At 40.4% G+C, this 26,425-nt stretch overlaps 1 protein-coding gene across 2 annotated transcripts; it reads left to right on the top strand.

Moving 5' to 3' along the window:
* Window positions 1–569: 569 nt before the first annotated feature.
* Window positions 570–23,663, top strand: homer2 (homer scaffold protein 2). Of its 2 annotated transcripts, XM_037247869.1 has the most exons (10): window positions 570–667; window positions 769–1,008; window positions 7,860–8,016; window positions 13,422–13,553; window positions 14,019–14,111; window positions 14,666–14,808; window positions 16,229–16,385; window positions 17,049–17,159; window positions 19,175–19,255; window positions 21,853–23,663. In XM_037247869.1, exons 2-10 carry the CDS (start codon window positions 1,004–1,006, stop codon window positions 22,039–22,041), a joined length of 1,068 nt encoding a protein of 355 aa, XP_037103764.1. In that variant the 5' UTR covers window positions 570–667; window positions 769–1,003; the 3' UTR covers window positions 22,042–23,663. The 2 variants fall into 2 exon arrangements, with proteins under 2 accessions (XP_037103764.1, XP_037103765.1); XM_037247870.1 differs by having other exon boundaries at window positions 603–1,008; window positions 14,669–14,808.
* Window positions 23,664–26,425: the final 2,762 nt, after the last annotated feature.

Here is a 26,425-nt window from a genome sequence, read left to right as displayed (position 1 = left end):
CGTGTGTGTGTGTGTGTGTGGGGGGGGGGGGGGGGTTATTGTGCGCAACGCCACTCAATTCTATGCAAATCAACTTTATTTCGAGATTACTTTAAAATGTTGCTAGACCAAAATGATATATGTAAATACAAAGAGAACAGAGTGAAATTAAGGAAAGATATTTTATTTTAGGACAAAGCACAAAAAATATAAGCTTATGTGTGCAAGTAATCATTCCTGCAGCGCCCCCAGTGGAAAAGGCATACTCGCAATTCGGCACACACGGATTCACGAAGTCTTCGCATTTAAAAAACTAAACTAAAATAAAAATGTAGATTATTCAGTCCTATCTTTTATTTATTTTTGAGGAACTGTGAAGTCAATCCTTACTATCTGGAGGTTACCCCTCCAAGAAAACGAATGCATCTGTTTGCATTTATATTGGTCACAAATATTTTTAAAAGTAAATATAAATAATAAAGTTATTACTCAAATACTTGAAAAGATATTTGTTACTTTAACACTAGCTTTTCGAGCGCTATGTTCGCCCCCTCCCACCACCACCCAAAAAAAAGTGTGGGCGTGTGAGCAGGTGTAAACCGCTCCGTGTCGCTGCTGCTGCTGTTGCGTGTCGCGTGTAGAACTCAAGCCCACTCACTGGGGGGGAGGAGGAACAAAAGTCGGGCAGGTAAACGCCAACATTAACTCCACTAATTCAGCGATCATTTTGAAGAGAGCATCGAGGTGAACGTTTTCTATCTTGTTTTATTTGAGTTTTTTAATTTGGAGGTGACGAGGGTGAACACAGCAGGTGACAACTTGGTTAACAGGAGACAGAGCTTTGCGAAACCTCCAACACCACGAAAGAAACAAGTGCTCAGCGATTTTCTTCTACAAGCGACAACGGCACTTGTTCGAAGGGGAACAACATTCAACTCTGAAGATCGTGGACTTTGATTCGCGTTCGCCTCGCGCCACGGCATAGCGCACGCAGCCAACGAATCCGGAATATCTCCGCGTTACAATGGGGTGAGTACGCTACAATCCAGATTTACTGTGACACTTGCTCCCATTTTCAAAATACCTTCCCTTCGATTTCCCTCATTGGTGTGAAGATAATGCACCACAGCATGATCATTTTTAGCAATTCCCTCACTTTACATCTGTGACCCCCAAATAGCGAATAAAAATATGTTTCACCACTGAAGCAGATTTATAATGTGGATTTACCAGAAATTCCGATAACACGTTATGTGCTTTTGGGGTAATTGTGTCATTCAGCTCTGCCCACGGGGAGTGCGTGCGTGTTGCAATTAAGTGTGGAGGTCGCTGTGGACACCCACGGTGCACTCGATTACTATTTTCGCTTATGCTGTCTCTGGACCAACAGCGGTCCAAATCGATACTGGCTATCAATTTGGATTTATACACTTACATTATATTCAGAATTGATAGGTCAAGGTCCTGTATTAGTTGGCTTTGTCCTCTCAAGAGAGACAATTTAATAGACTTGCAGAATTACTCGGGCACAATAATAGAATGACTGGTTTACTAGTCATGTTTATTCCACTATTTCCCCGCTAGTGTGCAATAAAACTTGACTACTAAACTACTATGCTGCTCTAGTTAAGACTACTACGGCCGAAATTCCCGGTCGTCGCGTTTGCCTCACTAGTAGTTGTCCAACTAAAGTTGTCACCCTAATTATTGTCCTTTTTGTCTTACTAGTGAAGACAGAGTGTACTAGTTAGTGCATGTACCCTAAGATGGATATCAATTTAATATACACATTTGCATTTATTTGAGGCGACACGTTTGACATAGCTGCAAACCTGAGAGTTATGATTGACAAAACATTAACAAGTGTTTGATATCTTATCTGTTTGAAAAATCTGTTCTAAATCCAAACAAATCAGAAGTCAACTGACATCCTGGAATGTGTCCAAATAGCAATGTTTATTGTCATTGTTCGTACTGTACTTTGGCATTGGTATAGAACTGCACTGTGTCTTACTGAGATGTTCCTAATGTTTTGACTGTGTAAGAGTACTGTTTATGGGCATATGAATATAAATTCTTCCTTGAATTGAGAAAAAAAAAATACAATAATACATAGAAGTGTGTTTTTCAAATGCCAGTAATGGGTCGCAATTGGGCAGTTAGAGTAAAATGCAGGGTTTCCTCTTGTGCAGGAAAAACCTGGCTTAATAGTACTTGATGTGGTGTATGTACTGTTAATATGTTGCCGAAATCTTTATTTCATCGAATTTATCTTTATTCATACAATGTATTTTATTGTTCTACACTTCAATGCAAATGTTCCATATCATTGAAAATCGAAAGATAACTCCTCTCAAAAAGGATGCACACTCATTTTTATAGCTCTATCATCAGTATATCGGGTGCATTTAATAAAAAAAAATGACCATGATGGTTTCTGGGTGAATATACTGTAACATCCCAAAAGATTTATCGTGACAGGCCAACCAATAACTAATGGAAATAAATGCAGTACACTGGCTAAAATGAAGGGTACGTTTGGAAATGGGCTCCGAGCATGCACTAAAAACAGAATGCTGCGTCCAAGTGAATTTCCAAATGCAGCCCAGCCACCATGAAACCGAGTTGGCTTCTCTACCATCACGTTCAGCGAGTTTTCTGGGGAAACCCTGAAAGAGACTGAGACTGGCTCCAGTAATGTCAAGGGAATGCCGCACGACCTGTTTTCCCAGAACACACATATTTTCCAAAGCGAGTCCCACAGTCGTGACTCCTTCACTTGAGGTCTGCGTATTCACCCAAATGCTTTGAAATGTCATCCACAGTGCTGTCATGAAACTGCCCCCTATACATCTGCAGCTGAGTGAGTGTCTCAGCTCATGTCGCCAACATAGTGACGCCGCGCTCGCCTACGTTCACTCACTGCCAGCATGTCGTTGACATCTCAAGACGTCTGGTCAGGCCAAACTATTTCTTTACATTCTTTAGAACCACAATTCAATGTCAAGGACAATATGAATGCAAAATCTCGATCTTAAAAAATGGACAGAAAACCATCATGTAGTTAATGTGTGAGTGTGTGGGGAGATAGATAGATAGATAGATAGATAGATAGATAGATAGATAGATAGATAGATGCCGTCAGCATTTGCAATTTTGTTAGTGATATAATTCTCTTGCCTCTGGCTCATCAATTGACATTGGAGCAGCAAGAGGTCTTTCCATGATGAGAACCTCTAGAATAGGCGTTCACGCGTAAGCCAGGGAACAGTTATCTAGTGGGCCGCAGTGGAACTGAGCCTGAACATAAGCTTTATTTAGCCGTTGCGTCAGAGTGATAAAGCTTTAACCATACCAATTTCACTTGTTTACCAATCTTCAAAGACTTCAAGATTTTGAAGCTCAACAAGAAGCTCAAACTCCCACTGAATTGCAGTCAAGGATAGAAAGATGCTAATTTTGCAATGCTGCTCCGATGTCAGTTTGGCAAGCCTTGGGCAAGGGGTAGGCTTGCAAAACTGCATAGCCTAAACTGTTAAAAGTTGTTGGCCTCACATCTTTAGGAATGGTACCTGAAATGAAATAGGTAGTGTAAATAAGTGACCCCGTGCCAGTGATGGTGGTTTTTGTAGTGTCACCACTTTAATTTCTTCTTTTCTTCTTTTTTGGTTGTCAGTGTTTTGCCCCTTTGGCCCGTTTGTTACTAAATGTGGTTATAGATTAACAATCGCAGACGTCATGTGACCTTTTGCTGCCCTCCTGACCTTGACGCATTAGTATTGATTTGATCCCCATGTGTAATTTACAATTCAGTGTCACTTGTCAGTAAAGTAAAACAATTTAATCACACAATCAGATTCAAGACAGGAGAAATGTATACATCTTGATGATGAGAGCGTAACGTTTAAAATACATCTGCAGTACCTTTCAGGTTGGACACTTTTACTGCCTTGTATTCGGGAATAAACCTTAGCTATTCCTTTGACAGGCACCCACAGAAATGCAAGCCGCGTATTGCTATTTAAAGTAAGTCCTGCTGGGAGCAGCGCTAACACAGGGATAGATGATAATCTGGCTGGCTAGAGACTGACATCGAAAGGCTAAACACTCATTGATTAGTCTCACACGTGACGTGGCACTGGGTCTCTCGCTACCGCGCCTGGAGAGCAGACTATAATCCTAATCTCAGTACGCCTTCTCTGTCTGGTCAGTAAGCAACCCGAGAAGGTGTAGAAGGAAAGTGGCTGCACCGCTTAGTGTTTAGGAATCATGGGTAAATGAAAGAAGACAGGCTGAAGGCGGATTGGAAGTCTCTGCCAGATGGTTGTGGCCTGGGAGGCCATCTGCTGCCATGCTGTGCCACACTGGAGACTTCTCACGTCCTCTTGCGTAGCGATTAAGATGGCCTCTGTGACCCACTGCCTTCGTTGCTGTTGTGCGGGATCACTGTGCTTGATGGTTGGAAAAACGGAGCCTTCTCGCTTGCTTGATGAGCTGATTCACACACTGAATCAAGGTGAAGGAAAGTTAAATAAAACCTCAGTTGCATAAAAAATTTGGTTCTTGCAACTTTTTAAATACACTGTCGTCACTCAAATGAAGATCAAATCGCATTTTATAATCAATTTATGCAGAAATCCAGATCATTCAAAAGGGTTTGCCTACTTTTTTTTTTTTAAACCCAAGGACTTTCTCAAATTAGTTCTTTTATCTTCCACTCTGACATATTTTGGAGGCATTCTGCGTTTATTATGCATGTGTCATAATGAAGAAAATATTGTTTAGCATCAGCAGTAAGTACAGAAGAACAGCTTGTAACTGTGCTGGAAAAAAAAAAAAAAACTCTTATCCATTGATGTGTGACCATGCAAATTCATCCAATTTGTCAGAAGTCACAGTTCTAACATGGGCTTGTATCGTCATCTCGGATGTCCTCAGTGGAGTCTCGCTTTTGTCTGGCGTTTACAGTGCAAACCTGACTGATGTATTCCCACTCAGCAGGTGGTTCACTCGAATGTTTCCGAGCTCACGTCCAAACCACCAACTCCTCATTGAGACAATCAGCTTTGTTTTGCGCCGGGAGGTTTGAAACGACGTCAACGTTGTTCTCCCTGACGTATCGCACGCTCATTCACACCAATGTGCATTTGAGGTTCTTGCCTCCAAGCACGAGCACAGTTTATACCTCCCATGTTGATGTTGCTAAAATCATATCTTGGCTGACCCATTTTGCATGTGTGTATGTGTCGCTGCTATTGTCATGGTGTTCTCTCGCGGCATTAATCGGAATAATACTGCGTTACGTCGTATAAGAAGCAACACGCAAAGCCCAATGCATGTTGGAGATTTAAAAAAAAACAATCACGAACACTGGTTTGACATTGTTTTTGTACCTTCAGTTTTAAGGAATAAAGTCCGAGAAAACCTGGATGGCCATCACTCATTTTCCTGCTTGTGGCACATTTATCTTCGAAACTCAATTGTGGAGCAAACACTCCTCAGTCCTCTTGATTGAATTACAGATGTTACTGTAGAAAGTAAGATGGGAAACAGATTTTGTGGGCATGAATGCCCCCCCTCCCCTTATGGCATCACCAATGTGCCTTTGAGCTGTTAGAAAGTACATTACGGGCTAACGCAAATGCGTTCCCTTGAGACCACACACACCCACCTGTAAATTATTTAATGCATCAGATGGAGCGGGGTAAGCATGTCGCAGTTAACTAGATGAGGAACTGCTGCCATTAGGTCGCAAATGCAGTCTTGCCAAGATAGGTAGCCATAGCATTGAGTTTTCTTTCTGGTGGTTCTTCCTTCCTGCATCTGTGCAAAGCTGGTGTACTGATGCATGCAGTGACAGCTGTGGACACCTACTGTGTCCCTGCTCTCGACATAGTCAGCTTTTATATTGATAGTGTCACAAAATGTTTAACTATCCTCAGCATCCTGATCTAAGTTGGTGGATTTTCAACTCAAGTTTACAATTTATAAATATGAGCGGTATTTCCTGCAAGAGAAAACTCTTGTGCTTGCTGCTAGGCTAGCCAAGTGTGCTGTAATTTGCTCAACTTGGAAAAAAAAACTGAAATATGTTTCTTGGGTTAATGCAAGACGCCCAGTGCAAATGGTTGCCATTACGTGCTCTCATGAATGACAAATAACCAGTCATCATAGAACATGGATGGATGCATATTTCCTCTCCCTCACCTCTAAAATGACAACTATACTTCCTCTTTTAATCTAGTAAAATCAATCAAGCTAATGCTTTTTATCTCAGCAAAGCAGATCACTGCAATCTGCCGACAGTTGTGTGAGTGTACCCATGTGTTCGCCATTGACCTATTACTCCTGCTTCCCCGCCAGTGTGAGCTGGTTCTGACTTTGTCACAGTAAAGGTCAGCGTACGCGCGCACAGGCAAAGCAGCATCAGTGATCCGTTGAACAGGTTTCCTTGTTTTAAATTAGATAAGCAATAAGATTAGTTTTAAACAGGAAACCGCGCATTGATTTCTGTGAGAACTATAATCCCGTGGAAGTTATTAGCTCATGAATTTCAGTCCCTCCCTGTCTGACAATTTCTTTTTGAACTGGCAGGAATGCTCCAATGCAGCAAATACTTCTGCAAAACATCAACAGAACTTCATATCAGGGTGGATTTGAATGTGAATGAAGGCTGTCACAAGCATGGCAACAAATATGACAAATCATTTTACATTCCAAAACACACAAGCAGGCACAACTGTTAACATTCAGCTGACGTTTGCGATGAATCTCTTTTGGGTCTCTTGCTCACAATTTCAGTTTTGTAGTAGTAAGCATGTGGAAAGGCAGAATATGACCAAAAACAATGAAAAGTCAGCACCATAAATAGATGTCAGTGAGTATGGGCTCGTTAAAACCTTAATGTGATTTTTTTTTTTTAGCACTGTGAAATTGGTTTTAACAGGTGGGAATGCAGGAAGGGAGTGTTTAAAAGGTGGTGGTATTGAATTTGCATGCAGAAATAGTAACCATCTATACTCCTTTGCAAGGATATGCAAATTGTGCATTTTTGCCGCTTTTTGAAGTGGGAAAAGGAAAGAATGAGCAAGTGAGTCATGTACAGGTTAGAGAGCAGGATGATTCGATTGCAAACTGCACATTTGTTGGAATGTCAAGATGAGCCGCTTTAGCTTCTTTTAGCGCTTTCTCTCTTTTTTTTTTTTATATCTATCCTCGTCGTTTGTTCGGTTCAACTGACAGCCGTCACCTCATGACTCGCCATGTTTTGAAATATACATATATATATACACTTTCAACAGCATTTTAAACAGCCTGTCCCAGGCTCTCAAAATCCCAATACATATTGTTCCAAACCTTTTTTTTTTCTCAATTCACATATTCGAGGTATTTTTGTTTAATTTGAATTGAAACAGTTTACAGAGCTTGCCGATCAGCCGATCATTTGAATCGGGCGCGTTGGAGGAGAGCGTCATCGAAAACATGCAATACCGCAGTCCTCAGGGACGAGAGTTTGACAGGATGACCGTAATTACGATATGACCTGTGATGAAAAAGAAAAAATGAAATCCCTTTGCCAGAGAATCGATGTGATGATACACATGTGATATGTGGACACACTATGTCACCTCATAGAGGAGATTGTTTCTTGATGTGCGAATAGCTTTGAGTTGCCTTTTTGCTGGTGTTACATTATCAGCTTGCTTCTGTCTCTCTGGATTTCTGGTGGAGGAGCCTGCAGGTATCATGATTCTGTTTAACTGTATCCGGCTGGCTAACTTTTTAAAGGGGTGCCTCTCAATCAGTACAAAGCTATGTCAGTAGTCACTGTTCTGTGATGGTACTCACAATTGTCCCTCTCCTCTGTCCCAACCCCTCAGGGAGCAGCCAATCTACACCACCAGGGCCCATGTCTTCCAAATTGACCCAAGCACCAAGAAGAACTGGGTCCCTGCCAGCAAACAGGCCGTCACTGTCTCCTATTTTTACGACAGCACACGCAACAGCTACCGCATCATCAGCGTGGATGGAACCAAGGTATGAGTGTGCTCTGGAACGAATAGATGTGGTGAGAAACGTGTTGCTGTTAAGAGATGAGAGAAGATGTATAGGTCAAATATGCATCACCAGATATTGAGAAATATCCAGATATAAATCTTCCAGTTTTAATTGAGATCAGGTTCAGATTTATGTACCTGGATCGTGAGCAAATCAATTGTTGTTGGATATCATAACACATTTCGTCAAAATGCGTCCATGGCTTTTTGTGATCAGTCCCTGTTATGAAAATGATCCACACTTTGATTCCGGATCCAGATGGAGGTCATAATAAAAAAATGATCAATTCATTTCTTAGCTTCCTTTTAATCATACAATTTTATCAAAATCCTACAAGACACAATTTGGCAAAAGGGAGCCCTTGAGTTTATTTCACCATTTTGAACAGGAATGAGGAGTTTCAATCTTGTATTGAAGTCAAGTTTTGAATGTAGTATTTATATTTTAACAATACAAATATTTGTTTTTGTTGTTTTTTATGCAATCTATTTCAATCATGCATAGAAATACGATGATAGTATTTTATGGTAACGTTTGTGGGGGAAAAAAATGAGTTCAGTTTATGTTTGGGATAAAAGCTAAACCTAAAAGCTTACAGACATACAACCGCTAATAATTTGCTTAAAATGTGTTTTTATGCAAATGTGTATTTATGCATGTAGAAGATTAGGCAAATCAATGTTTTATATAAATAGATTGCATTATTGTGGAACACCTTTGAGGTTAGCATGCTGGCATGGACCTCACATGGCGAAAATGATTTGCTCACCCCAGATCTAGAAGGTACAAAACCTCCCACGTGTAATTTAATGTTAGGTTTTCCATTTCAGAATGGAACAGTGGCACTTGTCTGTCACACAATTTAAACTCAACTTCATCAATGTTTGAATAGTACTTAGCTCCTCCAATAACATGTCACATGGCAAGTCTGACCTAAAAACGCTTACCTGTAATTGATAGCAGAGCGTCAATATTGGCATTGCGGCTAATAATAGACACCAAATATTTATATCCACACTGCCACCGTTCCTCAGCTTGGTGAAAGTATAGATTATGTTTCCATGGCGATAAGAGCCTCCTCTTCTCATGAATAGGCGCGAATATTGTCATGCGATGGATTTTCAGCCTTTTGATTACGTGTGAGTGATTGTCAAGACACAGTAAGAATGCAGTTGTTTGGATTTTGCTCCACTATTTGGGTTACAAAGCCTGCCCGAAGCTTTGGGAGGAAATATTATGTGTATATGTGCAATTCTTGCACAGCAAGGATTTTATCATTGGAAAGAAACTTTTCATCTAATGTGAGGATATGTTTTTCACAACAATTTTCAGGTGAAAATTGCTTTAGCGGTATAACTGTAAGTTATTGGCGTGTTTTTGCAAAGCATTGTTTAGTCAAGTGACTCCCACTGCTCAAAGCCAGCGAGGCAACACTCATCAGGTTATGTCATCACGCAGTACTGACAGCAGATAACTGGCGACTCTCAGACCACATTGGCTTATTTTTATCCCACAGGCGCATGTGTTAAGAAAAGACTTCATTTGTATACAAAAAAGAACCGATAGCTTTCATCTTTACTTTTATGCTTTCTTCTGTACTTCCCCCAAGGTCAGACCTCCTTTCTGCGCTCTCCCACTCATGCTTCCTTTTTGTCCTCTCCCTAACGTTAACTAACAGAGTTTACGACACTTCCACAGGCAACTGCAGTAGGCAAATCGAATTTGCTTAATAAATATCCATCCATTACAATTATCCTATAGGGCAATTTACCGTGATGTCACACGGACGTCAGGGTGACAAAAGACAAAGCGTTCTTGGATGTTGTCACTAGTGAACAAACACCTTTGTCATTTGACCAAGGCAGAGACATTGAAAAAGTAGACCCAATGGCTTGAATGAATTAATTTCCTCTTGGGGTGTGTAGTATAGAAAGTCTCTGACTCTCTGTCTCTCTCTCTCTCGCTCTCTCTCTCGCATTCACTCAAACTCACTTCAAACTTCACACTTAAACTTTAGACCCGATCATGGAGATTTGGTTTCCAGTTGGTCCCTTTAGAAGTGGCGATGCTGTCACTAGACAGGCTCACGATCTCCAACTATTTATGACGCCCACTTACCTTATCATCCACACCCACGGGTTCTGCTAGATAGACCTTTGGGTATGTATCTATCTGGTGGCGCAACCCCAAACACAAAGACGTTATTGTCGTTGTTTCAGTTCAATTCACGAGTGTTTTGTCATGCAAAATGTGTGTGTGTTTAGTTTAGTTTGCACACCCCTTTTGAATAAGCCAGGTCTGTCGAGAACAAGTTTTTGCTGCTCTATGCACTAACCATGACATAATGTCAGCTTATATTGGTTCACTGGGAGAATCAGTCAGCTCACCGAAGATGACAGCGCAAGTAGAAATGCATTCCAAGCACTTCTTGCCCTGATGTGTACTACTCAAATAAAATGACCACAGCATCATTATACAGTTTGCTTTCGGTAGCCAATTTATTCAATGACATCTTCCGGGGCACGCATTTGAAATTGTGTGTTGGGCCCCAGTTTGCTTAGTGGTGGCTCTGACCCAAATGAGAATAAGTGGTCTAGAAATTGGATGTATGGATTTTGAGCAAATTCCATATTAATATTAGCTCTAGATAGGTAGACATCACATCTACATTATTACCTAATAACTGCTTATTCTGCCAACTCCCAACCTACGTAATCAGACAAGGATCTCGTTTTCCATAGGGGGTAACTCAAGCGGGCTCGTAGTTTGAAACGGACCCTCAGGTTACTGGCCAATAGCATTTTAATTTGTACTTCCTGTTGCACTTGATACAAGCCTGGCTGTCCACCCCCGCAGCTGCTCATGTCACTCCACTCCCTCTCCCTCTGTCATACACTCCCACTCGCTTGATTACAGTCTTGCATGCACATTCATACCACCTACAGCACCCTTAATGGCTATTATGATCAGACAAAGTGGACAAAAACAAATGCAATATTTTTCTGCATGATTGAATTAGGCTTTCTGCTCTTTTTGTATGCTTCATAAGAATTGCACCGTGCTGGAAGCATCCTCAAATTCTCACTTACTTTATGATCATACTGGTGTGCGTATATCTGGCCAGTAAAGGAAAGACAGAGACGGAGTGAGGGACAAGCAAATTCTCAAGAAGCAGACTGGCATCTCTTTGGGAAATGATCCCAGTTATCAAATTTCAGTCTTAAGGTTTCAAACTTGCAACCACAATCCTAAATTATGAACTGTCCTATCGCCTCCCAATGGATGGTAATACCAGCAAAACAAATGTCAAATATATTACAGTGTATTACAAATTAGAGCGGGGATCGGCACTAAAGTTTGACCCTGCCTACAAATAGTAATTTAACTCTCAAAATTTGCTTAGGGTCAGTGGAGCGATGTTGACGTGTAACATGCTGGAAGAAAGGTACATTACATTTTAAGCTTCTGTTCTGGTGAGTTCTGTCTGAGGCATTTATAGCAAAAGAAGACGTGTATTATTTTTTTTCCCAATGTCACATCCGGTTCATGTCACTGTCTGTTTGTCCCCCCTCAGAAATGCGCTTGATGCATGTTCACCAGACTTGATCATTTGATCATTTGGTTTTTCAGGTTAAAGATTTGGGGGTATTTAAATTTGTAGGGTTTGTCTTTTGTGCATTTCTAGTTTTTTTTTTTTTTTTTTTTTTTACAATAACTCAATATCTTGCAGTCGCCCAGTTTTCCACTTTGGGAATTAAAGTTTCATATCTTATTGTCATCTTCAAACAAATGTTAGAAAGCTCACTCAGCTTATGGGATGAAGTGATGTTCAGGATTTTTTTGGGAGTGCTGTGTCTCCGTTGAGAAAATGGGGTCATCTTTGTTTTCAAAATTAGATGAACCTTGTAGAATGCAGCCTGCATCCTTAGTTAGTCTTTAGGCTTTTCTTTCTAGGGTTTTTTTTTTTTTTTTTTTGGGTCAGTGTATTTGCAACTTCGGAAAAGGTGAAGAGGTACATTTCGAGTTGTTGAAAAGGACACACATCTGTCAGATTTGAATTCTCAAATGCGGTGTTCACATCCAGGTTGCTACGAAACAAGGACTGCCCAGTAATTTAGCTGTCTTCAGTGACTCCTAATCGTTGGGATAAGTGGCTCATTCTAGTCAGGCACATTTGTGTTGATGTGAATGCTTTCTAGTGAATACTTTTGTCAACATGCAAAGCACCGTACAAGTCACATTCAGGTCGTATTTTCAGTAGGAGGTCTACTATTGTGGCATTGTGCACTTGGGTGCAGTTCTGCACAGCGGACGGCAGCTGATTTACTGCATCTCCGCAACAGGTGACGGCACTCTAGCGAATGGACGAATGTCATTTGGCAAGCTCTTTGTGGGTCAGCAGTTATCACTGCGGTGTGCCCACTTCTGGGTAACGCTCTTTTGTAGGTCAAACATGAATTGCTCAATTAGCATATCAATGGTTAATGTTTCATCGGAGGAGGTTTGGCACAAATTCAAGGCACATATTGAGTAAAATTAATATAAAGTGTTTGCAAATGCTACTATTCTAACTCCAACTTGCTACGGATGTGTATATGACTGAGCTGCTCAATTGGAGAACTCATGGCGGCAGAGCAGCTTGGGGGTGATATGGGGGGAGTCACTCTTTAAGGATAATCGGACTTTCAAGTGAAATTTGAGGATAAACCTAAAATGCGCTGCCACCTTAGCAGGTGAGCTTGATTTGACCTTCACTAAACTTTTGAATTTACGTGTAGCATTCATACATTTTGCCCTTTTACTGTTCTATAACCAAGACCTGAATGGCAAAATTCACAAATGACGTTTGAACTATGAATAGACCAAAAATATTTCCTGGTTCAATTAAAGTCCTCTTCCTCATGCTGTTGACATGACATCATGAGACTAAGACGCCTAACAATCAACAGTGTGGGTGTTAATGTGTTATTGCATGTGTGTGTGCGCGTGCATGCGTGTGTGTGCGTGTATCAATAAAATAGTCTACTGACATTTTTCCCCCAAATCGCAGCCTTTGCATTTAGAAAATTGCATTGCAATATCGATTAGAATTCGATTAATTGAACAGCTTTACTTAATCTCTAATTTTTGAGAGTAGCATGTATTGAAGTTAATTTCAACACAAGAGTTAAAAAGTTGGGAGGAGTACAAAAAAAGATTTAAGCTCAAACTGAAAATGTACACCTAAAAGCCAAACAACTTTGTGAGTTGCGTATACACAAACTATTGTCATCACTTGAGCACACTGGAGGTCTTATCTGTTGACAAATTGTAAGTTGAGCTATTGCAACTCATTAGTATAGTTGTGTCCTCACCGGCGGTTTTATGTGTCTTGTTTTCCCTAGGTCATCATCAACAGCACCATCACACCCAACATGATGTTCACAAAGACGTCACAGAAATTTGGCCAGTGGGCTGATAGCAGGGCCAACACCGTGTTTGGCTTGGGCTTCAGCTCAGAGCAGCAGCTTGCTAAGGTAGGCGTGTTCAGCATTACACACAGTTGATGTATGATTTAATGTACAGTAAAATCATTCCTAATAATTGTCAGATTTCCACTAAGCATCTAGAACGGGCGATCTGTCATATTATCTCCTAAAGGGTGTGTAGGCGGGACAGCAACATTGTATTAATTATGTAGAAAGTGTGACATTATACCAGCATAACACAATGGATGTATTCAGCAAAGAGGAGGCAGGTGTCACGGTAAACAATGGCGGAAGTCCCGCATTTTAGATTTTTGTTGGCATATGTTTGATGATTATGACAAGATAGATGAGCTTTGTTGTAGAAAATAGGTTTTAAACCAACCAGGTCTGATCCTGTACCCATCACATAAATGCAAAAATTACAAGCTTGAACTGCATGGTTAAAAGCTGGCTTAAAGTGTCAGTCTTGTTCATCGCTATGCATTTACTCCAGCTCATTCCTGTCATTTGCAGTTTGCAGAGAAGTTCCAGGAAGTCAAAGAGGCGGCCAAAATCGCAAGAGACAAATCCCAGGAGAAGGTGGAGGTGCTGGGCAATCACTCCCCGGTAACCTATCACTCTTCAGACTGCAATTCTGGATCGGAACAAGTCTTGTATAATCACATACAACCATTACTGTGAGAGTAGCACAATTGTATGCACAATTTTGTTCAAAATCATAATCAATTGTCGCAGAGATACAGTAAGACCCAAATTATTGAAGCACAACTTTTAGCGCAGAGATCTTCTGGCCCGCCGAATCATCCAATCTGGCCCCTGACTGGATTCCATGACTATAAAGGTCAAAGAGAAAATATCGTGTGGTCCACACGAAAGCAACTGAAAACAGAATAGTATTATTTATCTTCATTGAAAATGCATAACAAAGTTTATCATGTACTAACTTCAGGTAAACTGTGTTATGAGCTTGGTCAAAAAAGGAGTTGTACCACTGTATCAGCAGCGGTGTTGACTTATCATGATTTTTTACAGTATTTTGCCAAAGGAGTGACCAATTTCACAGTCAGTGCTGGATTTTTGAGAAGCCATCAAACTTGCGAAAGCTTCAGGCCACAGGGTCCATTCATGTAAAAGGGACTGAAACATCAAATATCCCCCAGCAGGAGTCTGGGCGTGAAACCCCATCAACGAACCAGGCTTCCAGCATCAATGGCACAGATGACGAGAAAATCTTTCACGTGGGACCAGAGGCTGTCCTGCTGAAGAATGATAATGATCTGCTCAAGAGCACCGTCGAACAGAGGTAAAGCGTCCTTTTGGATGTTTGATTTGCTCTTTCAAATCATTCTCATTTTTGATTAAGTCTATTTTCAAATTTTGAACCACTTACTTTTTGATTCAAGTTATTTGCCACTTCCAGCTGGGGCTACAATATGGAAAAAATGAATCATTTTGGGATCATTATTAATAAACATGATTATATATATTCAACTACAGAAATTCAACTTTTAGTATATCTTGAAATAACCACCACAAAATAAATCACGAACAAAGTAAAATAATTACTAATTAAAATAATAATAAAAAAACAACAATAAAAAATAGCAGCGGTTTCTGCTGCACTAAAAAAAAAAAGTATATACCTTTAAAAATATGACTTTGTTTGTCTTAAGTAATCGTTCTAATTTATATTTGTGGCTGAATGTATTTTTTACTTGAATGTAAATTTACAGTGGGGCACCAAAATTAAATGCGTCACCAGTGGAGGTGAGCGTTTTACTGAAGTTGGCTGCTACGTCAATAACATTTGTTAGCTCCATCATTGTCAGTCCGTGTTGTTTTCAAGCCGAATGAAATTAAGTCAGTCCGTCATTACTATTTTAAGCGCTTCAGTCGGTCTGGCAATCGTCAGTCTGCCATTTATATGTACCGAACTGGCAGTTACAAATCCCGCGTACTGATCATATCTAATGTTTTGAGTTTCACGGTGTTCTGAAAATTGTCTCTTTACTGCTGCTGGGATTATCGCACATGCACATTAATGATCTGATCTACTCTGAAGGGGTGAGACTGCTCCTGTTGGCCATTTAGCTTCATTAACCCAATACAATATCATTGCATAAAACAGCAGATGTTGTTCCAGATGAGATTCAAATGACCCCATAATATTGTGGTCAACTTGACTGTTTTTTTTTTCTCAGTCGCAGTTTATTTAGTTAGCAACACAGAATAAATCAGACATGCAACCAATCACGTATCTTGCCACGTCTGGCAACACCGAGTCTATTGCATGACATTTTATTATGCAAGTATTTATAATTATTTCAAATGTCCTTGATTATGGTGTAATGTGTGCTTGCATTGCTTGTTTTCATATTGCTTCTCCTAGCCTCGATAAGGTTTTCAGACATATCGGAGAATTGAGTTTGCACTTGTTTCATGTTAGAAATTGCAGGATAAACCTAATATGCACTATAATCTTTACAGATCAATTTAATTATCATGTAGCACTTTGGGCGGGGGTTCAAGTACATATTTCCATGTCTCATCTAAACATCTACCGATAACAGCATGTGCGTTTAGGCTTGCAGTCATTATTGGAATGATTTTCTTGAATTCTGCGTCACCTCAGTGGGCACAAGCACCAAGCATTTCAACACTAGCCTGTCTAAATGTTCGCTCCTTTAATAACGCTCCTCTTGGAACCGTCTCGTGTCTGACAGTAACACCAACGCCAAGAAGTGGGAAACCGAGCTGCAGACGCTAAGAGAGAATAACGCCAGGCTTGTGGACGCGCTGCAGGAATCCTCGGCTAATGTAGAAAGCTGGAAGAAACAACTCAGTGCATGCAAGGAGGAGAGTGACACGCTCAGGGAGAAGGTAATGCGCTTTTTGCATGTCGAAACAAACACTTTGACCCATTTTTGGTCTGCTTAGCTTGACATGAAAAACACTTTTTTGGGGGTGATCATTTTTCATACCTCAAGGGGGAATTTACTTTCCACTTAGCTTTATATATTTAGCTGCACACTACACAAAGAAGCAGAGCACATATGCGGACATGTCCTACAAAAAGAGATGTCAGTGAGTTCCGACTGGGGGCAACGACAAATGGATGAGCACCAAATGTGCAACCAAACAGTAAAATGTTATCTTACCTTATTGCGAACATATGATTGGAAAGGCCTTAGACAGGCTAATTAAAATGAGCATAGATGCTGCAGTCTTTATAAACTTCCAAACAACTGCTACTTGAACACATAAAGCATCAACACATACAAAAGGAGTGAACAATGTTTCCCAGGCATGTATTCTCACTGCTCTGTGGGATCAAACGTCAAAATAAGCCTAGAAGCTTCATTCGGGACCTTCTAGGCCTTTTCTTTTTGCCCGCATCTCATTACGCTGCATCTCTTCTCGTGGAGTGCAGTGCTATCCGCCAAACTTCTCAAAATGTTGTCCATAGGAAAACTCTGACTACGTACCGCCGACTATCACGGGTGTACAAGTTCTTCACGTCTTCCCTTGCTCATGTGTGTTTAGATTGCAGAGCTGGAGGTTCAGTGTAATGAGGCCAGTCAGGAGAAGCAAAGAAATGCGCAACTGAGCGTGCGTGTGCAGGAGCTGGAGGCCGAGCTGCACGACAAAGAGCAGGTGAGGCGTGGGTCGTGTTTGTCGTGACCAAAACAGAGCGTGTCTGTCCCCCGGGAGGTGATTATATGTAGCATTGATTTGTTGGGAGGTGGCAAGTGCTGTTTTGGGAATTTGCTCTTGTCTGGATTACCCTGCCCAAACCTTTTTTTTTTTTTTGTTCCAATTCTCAGTTTTTAATCATAAGTGCAAATTTCCTTTTTTAATAAAAAAGGTTCTGACTGATGGGATTTTTGGGCCGATGCTGATTCCAGTATTTGGCAAAATACAGAAATACTTAATTGATTTGACTATTTGTTTTACTTTAACATACGAGGAAAAAAACGGATTTTTTTTGGGAGGGGGAGTCTGTGTTTTCACGTCATATTCTGTAACGTGTCAATGTTGGCTGATTTTCAAAGGGCTAAAAAGATTAAATTGATTGACTAAATAAATTGACAGGACTTCATTACAAATGGTGGAACATTAAAATTTCAATTATTTACACCGAAGAATATTGATTTGATACACAGTAGAAAAAATTAAGTTTCGAGCTTAGTGACAAAATGAGTTTTTGAATTAAACGGGTACCACATAAATAAAGCATATGAAGCTACTGACTTTGTCTAATCATAACAGCATGGGATTTGGGTGTAATTAGCATAAGCAGCATTGTATTCTCGAGCAAACCAGCAAAGTGTTCTGCTCATCCTAATTGTGCTATTATTTCTAATGAGAAAGAGTCCTGTGAGGACACGGTCTTTTGCCCTTTGCTCTCGGCCTGCAATAATGTACGTAACTCCCAGCAAAAAGAGAGACTTGCATTCATATTTGCTTCATTATACCAAAACCGGCTGCTTTCAAACAGAAAGCAAACTTAATCATTCTTGTTTTTCCCATGTTGTTCAAATCGTGACATCATGAGACCAAGAATAACGACGCTTTCAGGGAGAAGTGGCCCTCAACATAGTGTCATCACCTTGTTGCAAAAAGAGATACTATCAAGTAGCAAGACTGAAACAGTCACCGAGTGGCTTCGAATGGATCGAACGCCTGTTGTGAATTCCGCCATTCAGCTTTTTGTTAGACAAGTTGGTCAAAGAGCACTCAAACAATGAATAACTAGACATGTGTATTTAAAAGTTTAGGTCAAATCATTTTCACCTTTAAAGGCATAGTTTAGGTTCACCTTGAAATTGCTCCCAAACGTTTTTGTATATTGGAGTTTATTCTGATGAAAGGATCATTGACCAGCAAGAGTCTGCAGTGTTTCCATTCATTACGCTCCAACCCTGACCCTGCGGCCTGCATATGAAATCACAGTGAGCGAGCAGATGGCCTACAAAGGCTCATCTGCCCAGTGACTCATTTCTCCTAGAAACACATGCACGCACAAGCGCATACGCACACACAGTTTGTCCTGAGGAGGTGGGCACGCGCTGGCCAGTCACAAAGTAGAAGAAGAACCAAAGTGCCGCAGGTGATGACTAATGCCAGGTTATCATTAATATTATGAAGTGTTTCTCACAAAGCAGCAAGGCAAAGAGGTTTCAGGGCAAAAACGGAAAAAACACACATGGCACACACTCAGAACTGATTTCTTTTATATTTATTCTGTACTTTTACTCGACATTCGCTGGTCACAACCTGAAGTACACCTACACACTCAAATGGGATCTAATATGACCCTGGCAGGGACATATTAATTTAAGAATATTTTTTTCATTTGTAGTAAGAAAGGACTACATGGCATTAGATTTAGATAGTTTGTCATTTTTCATTGACTCTCATTGTGCTTCAAACAAACTGTACAAAAAATAGAAAGGTGACACTTTTCCCACATGTCTAAAAGGCTGATTTCTCTCAATTATTGTTCATAATTCACCTTTCCTTTGCTGCGATAACCCATTCGCATCATAGGTGTGGTTTGTGCTGATAAAATGATTATTGCACAGATGTGCCTTTAGCTGACCACAATAAAAATACCCCCATTAGCTCTGCACTAAACATGTCTTTTTTTTTTCCCCCCTCCTAACCAGGAGCTGGAAAATTTAAGGAAGCAAGCAGAGATAATCCCTCAACTCATGTCAGAGTGTGAGAGCATCACTTCCAAACTGCAGGTAAAAAAAAGAACCCCCCCTCTCAGGTTGGTTTTGATCATTTACAGCGGTGTGCATGTGAAGGCAGCTTACGGTATGCTTTTGGATAGACACTACTAACGTCATGCGCCGAGGTTGACGAGTGCTGTCTATTCATCCCGGCCTTAAGGCTGGTGATTCGACATTCCTGTCAGGAGTCTCTCTCGCTCTCACACACACGTGGACTGTCTGTATCTATTTTTAAAGGATTATTCCCAGCCCAACGGTGTGTGGATTACCACCTTTTTAGATGCTTACTTTCTGCCAGATCTCGACAGTGTAAAAACAAAAAGTGGTTGTGCTGCCACAATTTGTAGAATGTTGGGTTTTTTGTTTTTTTTAGGTTAACTATGTCTTATCTTAGGCGTTGGCTACTTCCATAAAGCCCCGCCCGTTTGTCTTCTCAACAAAGGGGCACCTGTCCATCAGACTATGTGAAACCAGAAATGCGAGAGTGCACAGGTGGTAGGTGTTTGAGAGCCAGCTGTTACATCACAGCACCTTATATGCTCCAAGTCAAAGTTTGAAATAATCTCGAGAGACCCAACGTACTTTAATGCCTATTTGGCCAGGCGGGGAGCAAGATAAAAGCAACAATGACATGCCTGGAGTTCCTCAACTGGCTGGTTTGTTTGTCAAAGCAGCGAGCTGGATGAACAACAACAAAGAGTTTGAGCCTTCTCCTCCACTTGAATGGCTTCTAAAATGGCAGCAGCATTTTTTTCCCTCTAATGCTTATCTAGCACTGAATAGAGCTGAACAATTAATTGGACTCAAATCAAAATCACAGTGGAGTCGACTGCGATTTTCAAACTGAAAAGGCTACAATCTGGGGAGCGGAAAAAAACGGCCTCGTTTTAGTTGGTTGGTACGCTTTATTATTATTGTTTTTATATATATATGCATGCACACTTAGACATGTTGATATAGCTCTAATAAAGTAAAAAAAAATATTAAAAATACATTTAAAAAATCAGAAATGTTTCATTTTTGGAACAATGAATGGTGCAATCCAAAACTGATGAAACGTGAAAAATGTAAGAACATTTTTAGAGTAATCAATTAAATATGGGGAAAGCAGGAAATGGAATCTGGATGTTTTTCAGGGCTCTTTTGTTAGCATTCATATTGTCAGTCTCTTATGTTTGTCATATTTACTCCTGCAACCACGTCCAAAGAAGTTGGTACCAGTCAATAATATGCGTGCCTGCAGTCACAGGAACATCATGCAGCTTGGAGGTGGTCTTGTTGCCTTTTCAAAAATCTTCTTTGCATCCCTACACCTAAATGCAGCATTCTGAAATGTATTGCATTTGTGGAACATGAATTACTCCCCTATTTTCTGGGCTTGATCATGTGACATTCTGAAGCTGAGCTGGATTAAAAAAAAAAAAAAAAAAAGTGAATTTTGCTACCTAACTTTTTACTTGACTTTCCCTTTAACATGCTTGTCCATTGTTTTCTTTCTAATCTCCTGAGACAACTATCCTCCACTTACTGTGGTCCACATTATTTAAAATTTTGAAGATATCCGTGGGGGAGTTTAAAGGACACCTTGATTGAAAATGTCATTGTCAAATCATTCTTAAGATTTACTAGAGTGCAACTTTCTTCTTCTACTCTTTAATAGGGTGTTTCTTAATGCGAGGACCCACACTGCCTCCAAGTGGCAAGGTAGCATACAGCATCAACAGCTCTCCAAACAAAGGCAGTGTGTGCAATACTGACACTAGCATTGTTACAGTACAGATTATTTTTGTGCTGGTGTTTATTAAAATTACATGGGAAGAGGATCTTAAAGTATAACATATTAATTTATATTACATATCAAATGGCAGTCACTATATGAGGGCGGGATTCAATTATATTATTTTCAAAACAGTTCAGTCCTAAAGCTGTATTTACCACTTTTTCTTTTCTCCTTCAAACTGTGTAGCTGTTCTAGAAAGATATGAGTGATAATGAGTGCATCATTCTCTCCTCTACTTAAATGTGACACTGGCGTGCAGATAAAGTTTCAGGAGTCAGCTGGACCTATTTAGCACTCCTATTTTAAACTCCTCCCTTCACTGGTATCTTTGGCATTAAAGTGTTGCCTGACAGTCTTCACCTTCCCCTCGCAGCACTCATAAACACATCACTGCAAAATGCTACAGTAAGCTTTTTTTTAATTTGCACAAATTGTAGGGCTATCCTTTTTGTGTGAATGCTCAAGAGCATTCATACACATGTACAATAGGTTAAAAAAATATATGCCTATCAACACTCTACATGTGTTTTTCCACCGTTTGTGTTCCAATATCTTTTTTTTTTTTTTTTAGAAAACTGCAACAATGGATGCTACCTGTTAGCAAGGCTCAACTTGGTTATGACTCCAAAACATATTCATTGCATTTCCATTCATCTGAATAGGAGACATGACCTCGGTTCAGTCACGGAACAAATTCAATTGGCAAACCCAAGTTCCACTTTTGTGCTTTCTTAATGTGATCAATTAATTATTGGAGCAAGTGTTTAAAGGGATACCGTCTGTGCTGATCCAAGCGTGACCTTGATATGTTATTCCCCGCTCTGCCCAGACTGCAGAGACAAAGAACAGAGAGCTTGAGGGGAGGATCGACGTTCTTCACATGGATGTGGACGACAGTCATCAGAAGCAGGGCAACATCAAGGGCGAGCTGAAGAAGTTGATGGACACCCTGGACATCAAGCTGGACGAGCTGCACGAGTTCCGACGAGGCCTGTCGCGGCTGGGCATCGACAACTGAGACCGTCGGGCCGCCGTTGACATCTTCAGGGCACAAACTACGTGGCGCTAAATCTCGCTCAAAAGTCACATCCACTTGGAGACACTATGAACATACTCGGAGGAGGAGCAGCATGCTCCAATCCATGACTTTACCTTTTGTGTGCAAGCCAATTAAGAGTCATACTTTGGAGCTGATGTTTGTGGGGGTGATCTGGGGATGGGCCGGCTGATGCTGGGCGTTTTATAAGGGCTACAACTAACAACACACAAGGGGAATCCTGCTGAGCGTCTCTAATTATACTCGAGTAATAATTAGTGTTATTCTGAAGCCCCGCCCCCCTCGCGTCACAGTCAATAGGCTCCATCTCAGGTGTGTCACTTTGTACTGGCATGACACGCACCCGCGAGACTAATGGCCGTGACACTAAGTGCCTCCAGGGGATCTGTTTTGGTGAAATCCTCCTGGCGAGGAGAAACGGCCTCATGTGAAAAGCATCTTGCTAAACAAACTCGGATGTGTGGAAAACCGTTTGAGCATTTAGTCCATAGACTTGCTAGCTAGCTTTAGTTCCACGCACGACTACTAAAGAACAACACGTGCTGGTAAAAAACAAAAAAAAATGCAGATAATGACAAAAATCGTGAAGTGCTGGATGTCAACTAAAAGAATTTTGTTTATTGAAAAATTGCTCAAACGGCATCATCCGTTTATCAATACTCGCGATATCCAGCTTCAGGTCCGATTGTACGGGTAGATACAGTACACGGTCCTTAAGCTGGATGCCAAGTCAAATGTCAAAGAGACGTGTACTGCAACTTCCCTCTAAAGAGTCCTTTTTGCTGTCCAGCATTTCCAGACGGGTACAAGTGATGTCTCCGTAGCGCTCCACACCAACCAAGTCATCCAAAATGAATAGAAGCCAATTTCTCAGTCACTTTCAAGGACCTGTTTTGTGAGTGTGTGCAATAGTATTTGGGGTTGGTTTGTACAATGCTGTTAATGTGCTTCCTCAAGTTTCTTTTTTTGTGTGTCGGTGGTGATTTTGTGAGGCAAGGGGACGTGGTGCTGCGACACGGGAGAACAATGTGAACAATAACACTACTACTGAGGGACTTGTGACTTTTGTTTGACATCATTTATTTGGGTGCCTCTCTCCTATGTGTTTCTTCAGCAAAGTCAATCTATATGTACAATACTATAGGAAATATACCAAACCTGTCTTCTATCAGAGCTGATTTGTACAATATTCTATTTTTAAATATTTAAAAAAAATAATATATTTACTTGCATCTCTGTTATAAAATTGGAATTTATCCATCTGTGTAATACCAAACATAGCAAAATGACCTTTTGTTTTGAACCAAATGACTCTTGTAAACACCTGTGGCTTCTCTTCACTGTACAATACAACTCACTGAAGAAAAAAAAAAAAAAAAAGTTTAATTACAACACTGTATGAGAGAGAAAGAGAGACTGTGACATATTCTGTTTGAAATTTCACATTCCTGGTGAAAATAGATCTGATGTGCCTCTGACAGGTGGCCTCATAAGTGTGGTAAGCACTGCACACCACTTTGAAATAACCAAGTGACAGTGAAATATTTCTGGTGGCAATAAAGGAGGCTGCTCATCTATGTACAGCAGGAAACCAAGATGTAATCTCAGCACAGAATGTAACACATAGAACCACAACAATTGAGCAGGTATTTACCATCAGTTTTCTTATGTCAGAAGAAAAAAAAAAAAAACACCCACAAAATTGCCTGTTTGCAGGATGGAAAAACCCCAGTGAGGAAATATCTGCAGTGGAGGATGGGATGACAGGTTGCCTTGGCAACTTAATCCCACTCACATCACCCCTCCACACACCACCCCAATTTACAATAACAAATGGGAGTGAATGGCAAATATACACTATCGCTCATCTCCTCTTTTCAACAATGAAGAAATGACACTTAGAGACAATGGAAAGGAGTTTACTGCCTCCTAAAATGGTCTCATCCCACAGCCATTCATGTCTAACGCACTGGAAACAAAAGTGAGTACACCCCTAAGTGAGACTTGCCAATTTTGGGGGATATTGAAGCTGATAGTTATTTCACTCACTCATAGACTTGATAGTTGGTGTGAATACATCTGGGCAGAAATTCACATCAGGAATTGACATGGAGACAAGCACAAACTCCCAAATCAATTTTGTTGTTGTTGATTTAAACATTACAAGATCAAATAAAAATTAAGACAGAATAATCATCACCAGATGATCTTTTGGATCAACACAGTTTACATGTTAAAAGCGGGTAGGAAGAAGTACAAGAATTTGTGAAAAGGTTTTGCATGTATTTCACCTGAGTTTAGAGATCGTGTTGGGAGTTTTCTCTCAGTCTGGGATGTTTTTAGTGACATTTTAAACTAAGCAGTGTGACAGCACCGTAATCAGGCCAAGGTTGTCACTTCTGATAATTGTTTAATGTTCTTTGATGACCCTTCTTGCACCAAGAGCTCTCCCAACTTCATTTTACTCCTAAGGTGCACAATAAAGGCTAGACAGTAGAGTAACCTTTGCACTTCCAAATCCCAAGATTCCTTGTGACCGACCAAATTGTAATTTATTGGAAACACCAGAAATTAACATGTTCATTTAAAGAGGCTGTTTTAAAGGCAGTGTGAATTAGGCTTTGATTTAAAAGCATTATGTGTGATGTCAGAAGAAAAACATGTTAATCTGAATGGCGAGAGAAAGATAATAGATTTGAGTTTTAAAACGTACAAATGCCTGGATTTGAAGATGATGTAAAACAGGGGTGTCAAATGCATTTATTTCGCGGGCTGCATTGTAGTCATAGCTTCTTTCGGAGGGCCACTATGACTGTCAACCCAAACAAATGTATGAGCACCTAATATTATATACAGTCAAAGCTACAAAACAAATTGACGAATGACTCGTTTTCAAATCAGACGAGTAAACACTGGTCAAATATTAAAAAAAAAAGATATTATTCAAAGGGAAGACAATTTGCTATTCTAGTAATGACACGAATTTGACATGGTGATTGCCAAGACTCTCTGTTGCCATAGTAACAGGCTTTCAGGTTGACACTGCGTTGGAGGTGAGTTCCTTGACCCTTCCCCAAGGAGAGCTGGAGATGGAGTTTGAGCCAATGATGAAGAGATGAGGCGTTGACAGCTGCTGCGATGACTCATCATAGTCATCATCATCATCTTGTGGACAACTCATCCACACAACTCACAGGACCACAACCTGGACAGAAAACCGCTTGAGCATTTACTCTATATCAGTGCTTCTCAATCATTTTCTGTGATGTCCCCCCTCGGGAGAAGAAAACATATCGTGCCCCCCCAAGTTATTAACATTAAAGAAACAAAAATAAATAAAAAAGATAGACCAACTTACAATAAAGAATCTCTTTATTAATAACATTGTTTTTTTAGTCTGTAACAGAACAGATTCAATGTGCATCACTTTGCCGAAATTAAATTATAATTATTTAAACTAAACATTCTTGACCAACTGTCATTTTATGCTGAAAAACTACAATAGAATTATAATAAACATACATAATATTAAATTAAATAACAGCAATAAATAATATTCAATTCAAAGTAATCAGAAACACTAACTCAGGAGTACAATATATAAAAAATTTTAACCTACAAAACCAAAATGAATAAAACAATTTGCGTTTATACATTCATGCCTAGCACTTTTCGCAGGCGTGGGGAATCGAACCCTACAGCTAAAGTGTTCGGGCGCAGCGCCGGAGCCACTCGCAAAACGCAGCGAGCTCTGCGGCTACCTCACTTTCACTTTGAGTCATTCTTATCTGTTCAGAATTGTTCCGCACGCGTTAAGTACAAAAGAGTGCAGACGGCCGATGGTTGTCCGGTTGAAATAGCCGACCTGTTAGGGACACGGCCTTACGTTCGGTAAGAACTTGGTTCGATCCCAGGTGTGAGCATATACATAAATGTGCTTTTAGAATTGGAACCTCTCTTTGTATTCGCACGCATATGCAAACAAATGCAAGTATTTGGCAGCCCTTGGCCGTCTGCACTCTTTTGTACTAGTGATGTGCATTCCAGTTCAGTGAACTGAATCTTTAGAATCGGTTCACTCAAAAGATTTGTTCAAAAGAATCTTAGCAATAACAGGCCACTTTATTAGGAAAATATCATGGTCAAAGGTCACAGGTGTCAAGCTCTAGTCCTCGGGGCCGCATTCCAACATGTTTCCCAAGATTCCCTCGTTAAGTGCACCTGCGTGAAAAGTTTTAGCTCCTGCAGAACGTGAAAATAGCTAAATCTTTTCACGCAGGTGCACTTAACGAGGGAATCACACGGACACTCCATTAGGTACACCGCCATTTTCAAGTGTACCTAG

The sequence above is a fragment of the Syngnathus acus genome, chromosome 3 (genome assembly GCF_901709675.1).
Source record: "Syngnathus acus chromosome 3, fSynAcu1.2, whole genome shotgun sequence".
In the NCBI taxonomy this organism is placed as follows: Eukaryota; Metazoa; Chordata; class Actinopteri; order Syngnathiformes; family Syngnathidae; genus Syngnathus; species Syngnathus acus.
This window is presented reverse-complemented; position numbering and strand designations above follow the sequence as displayed.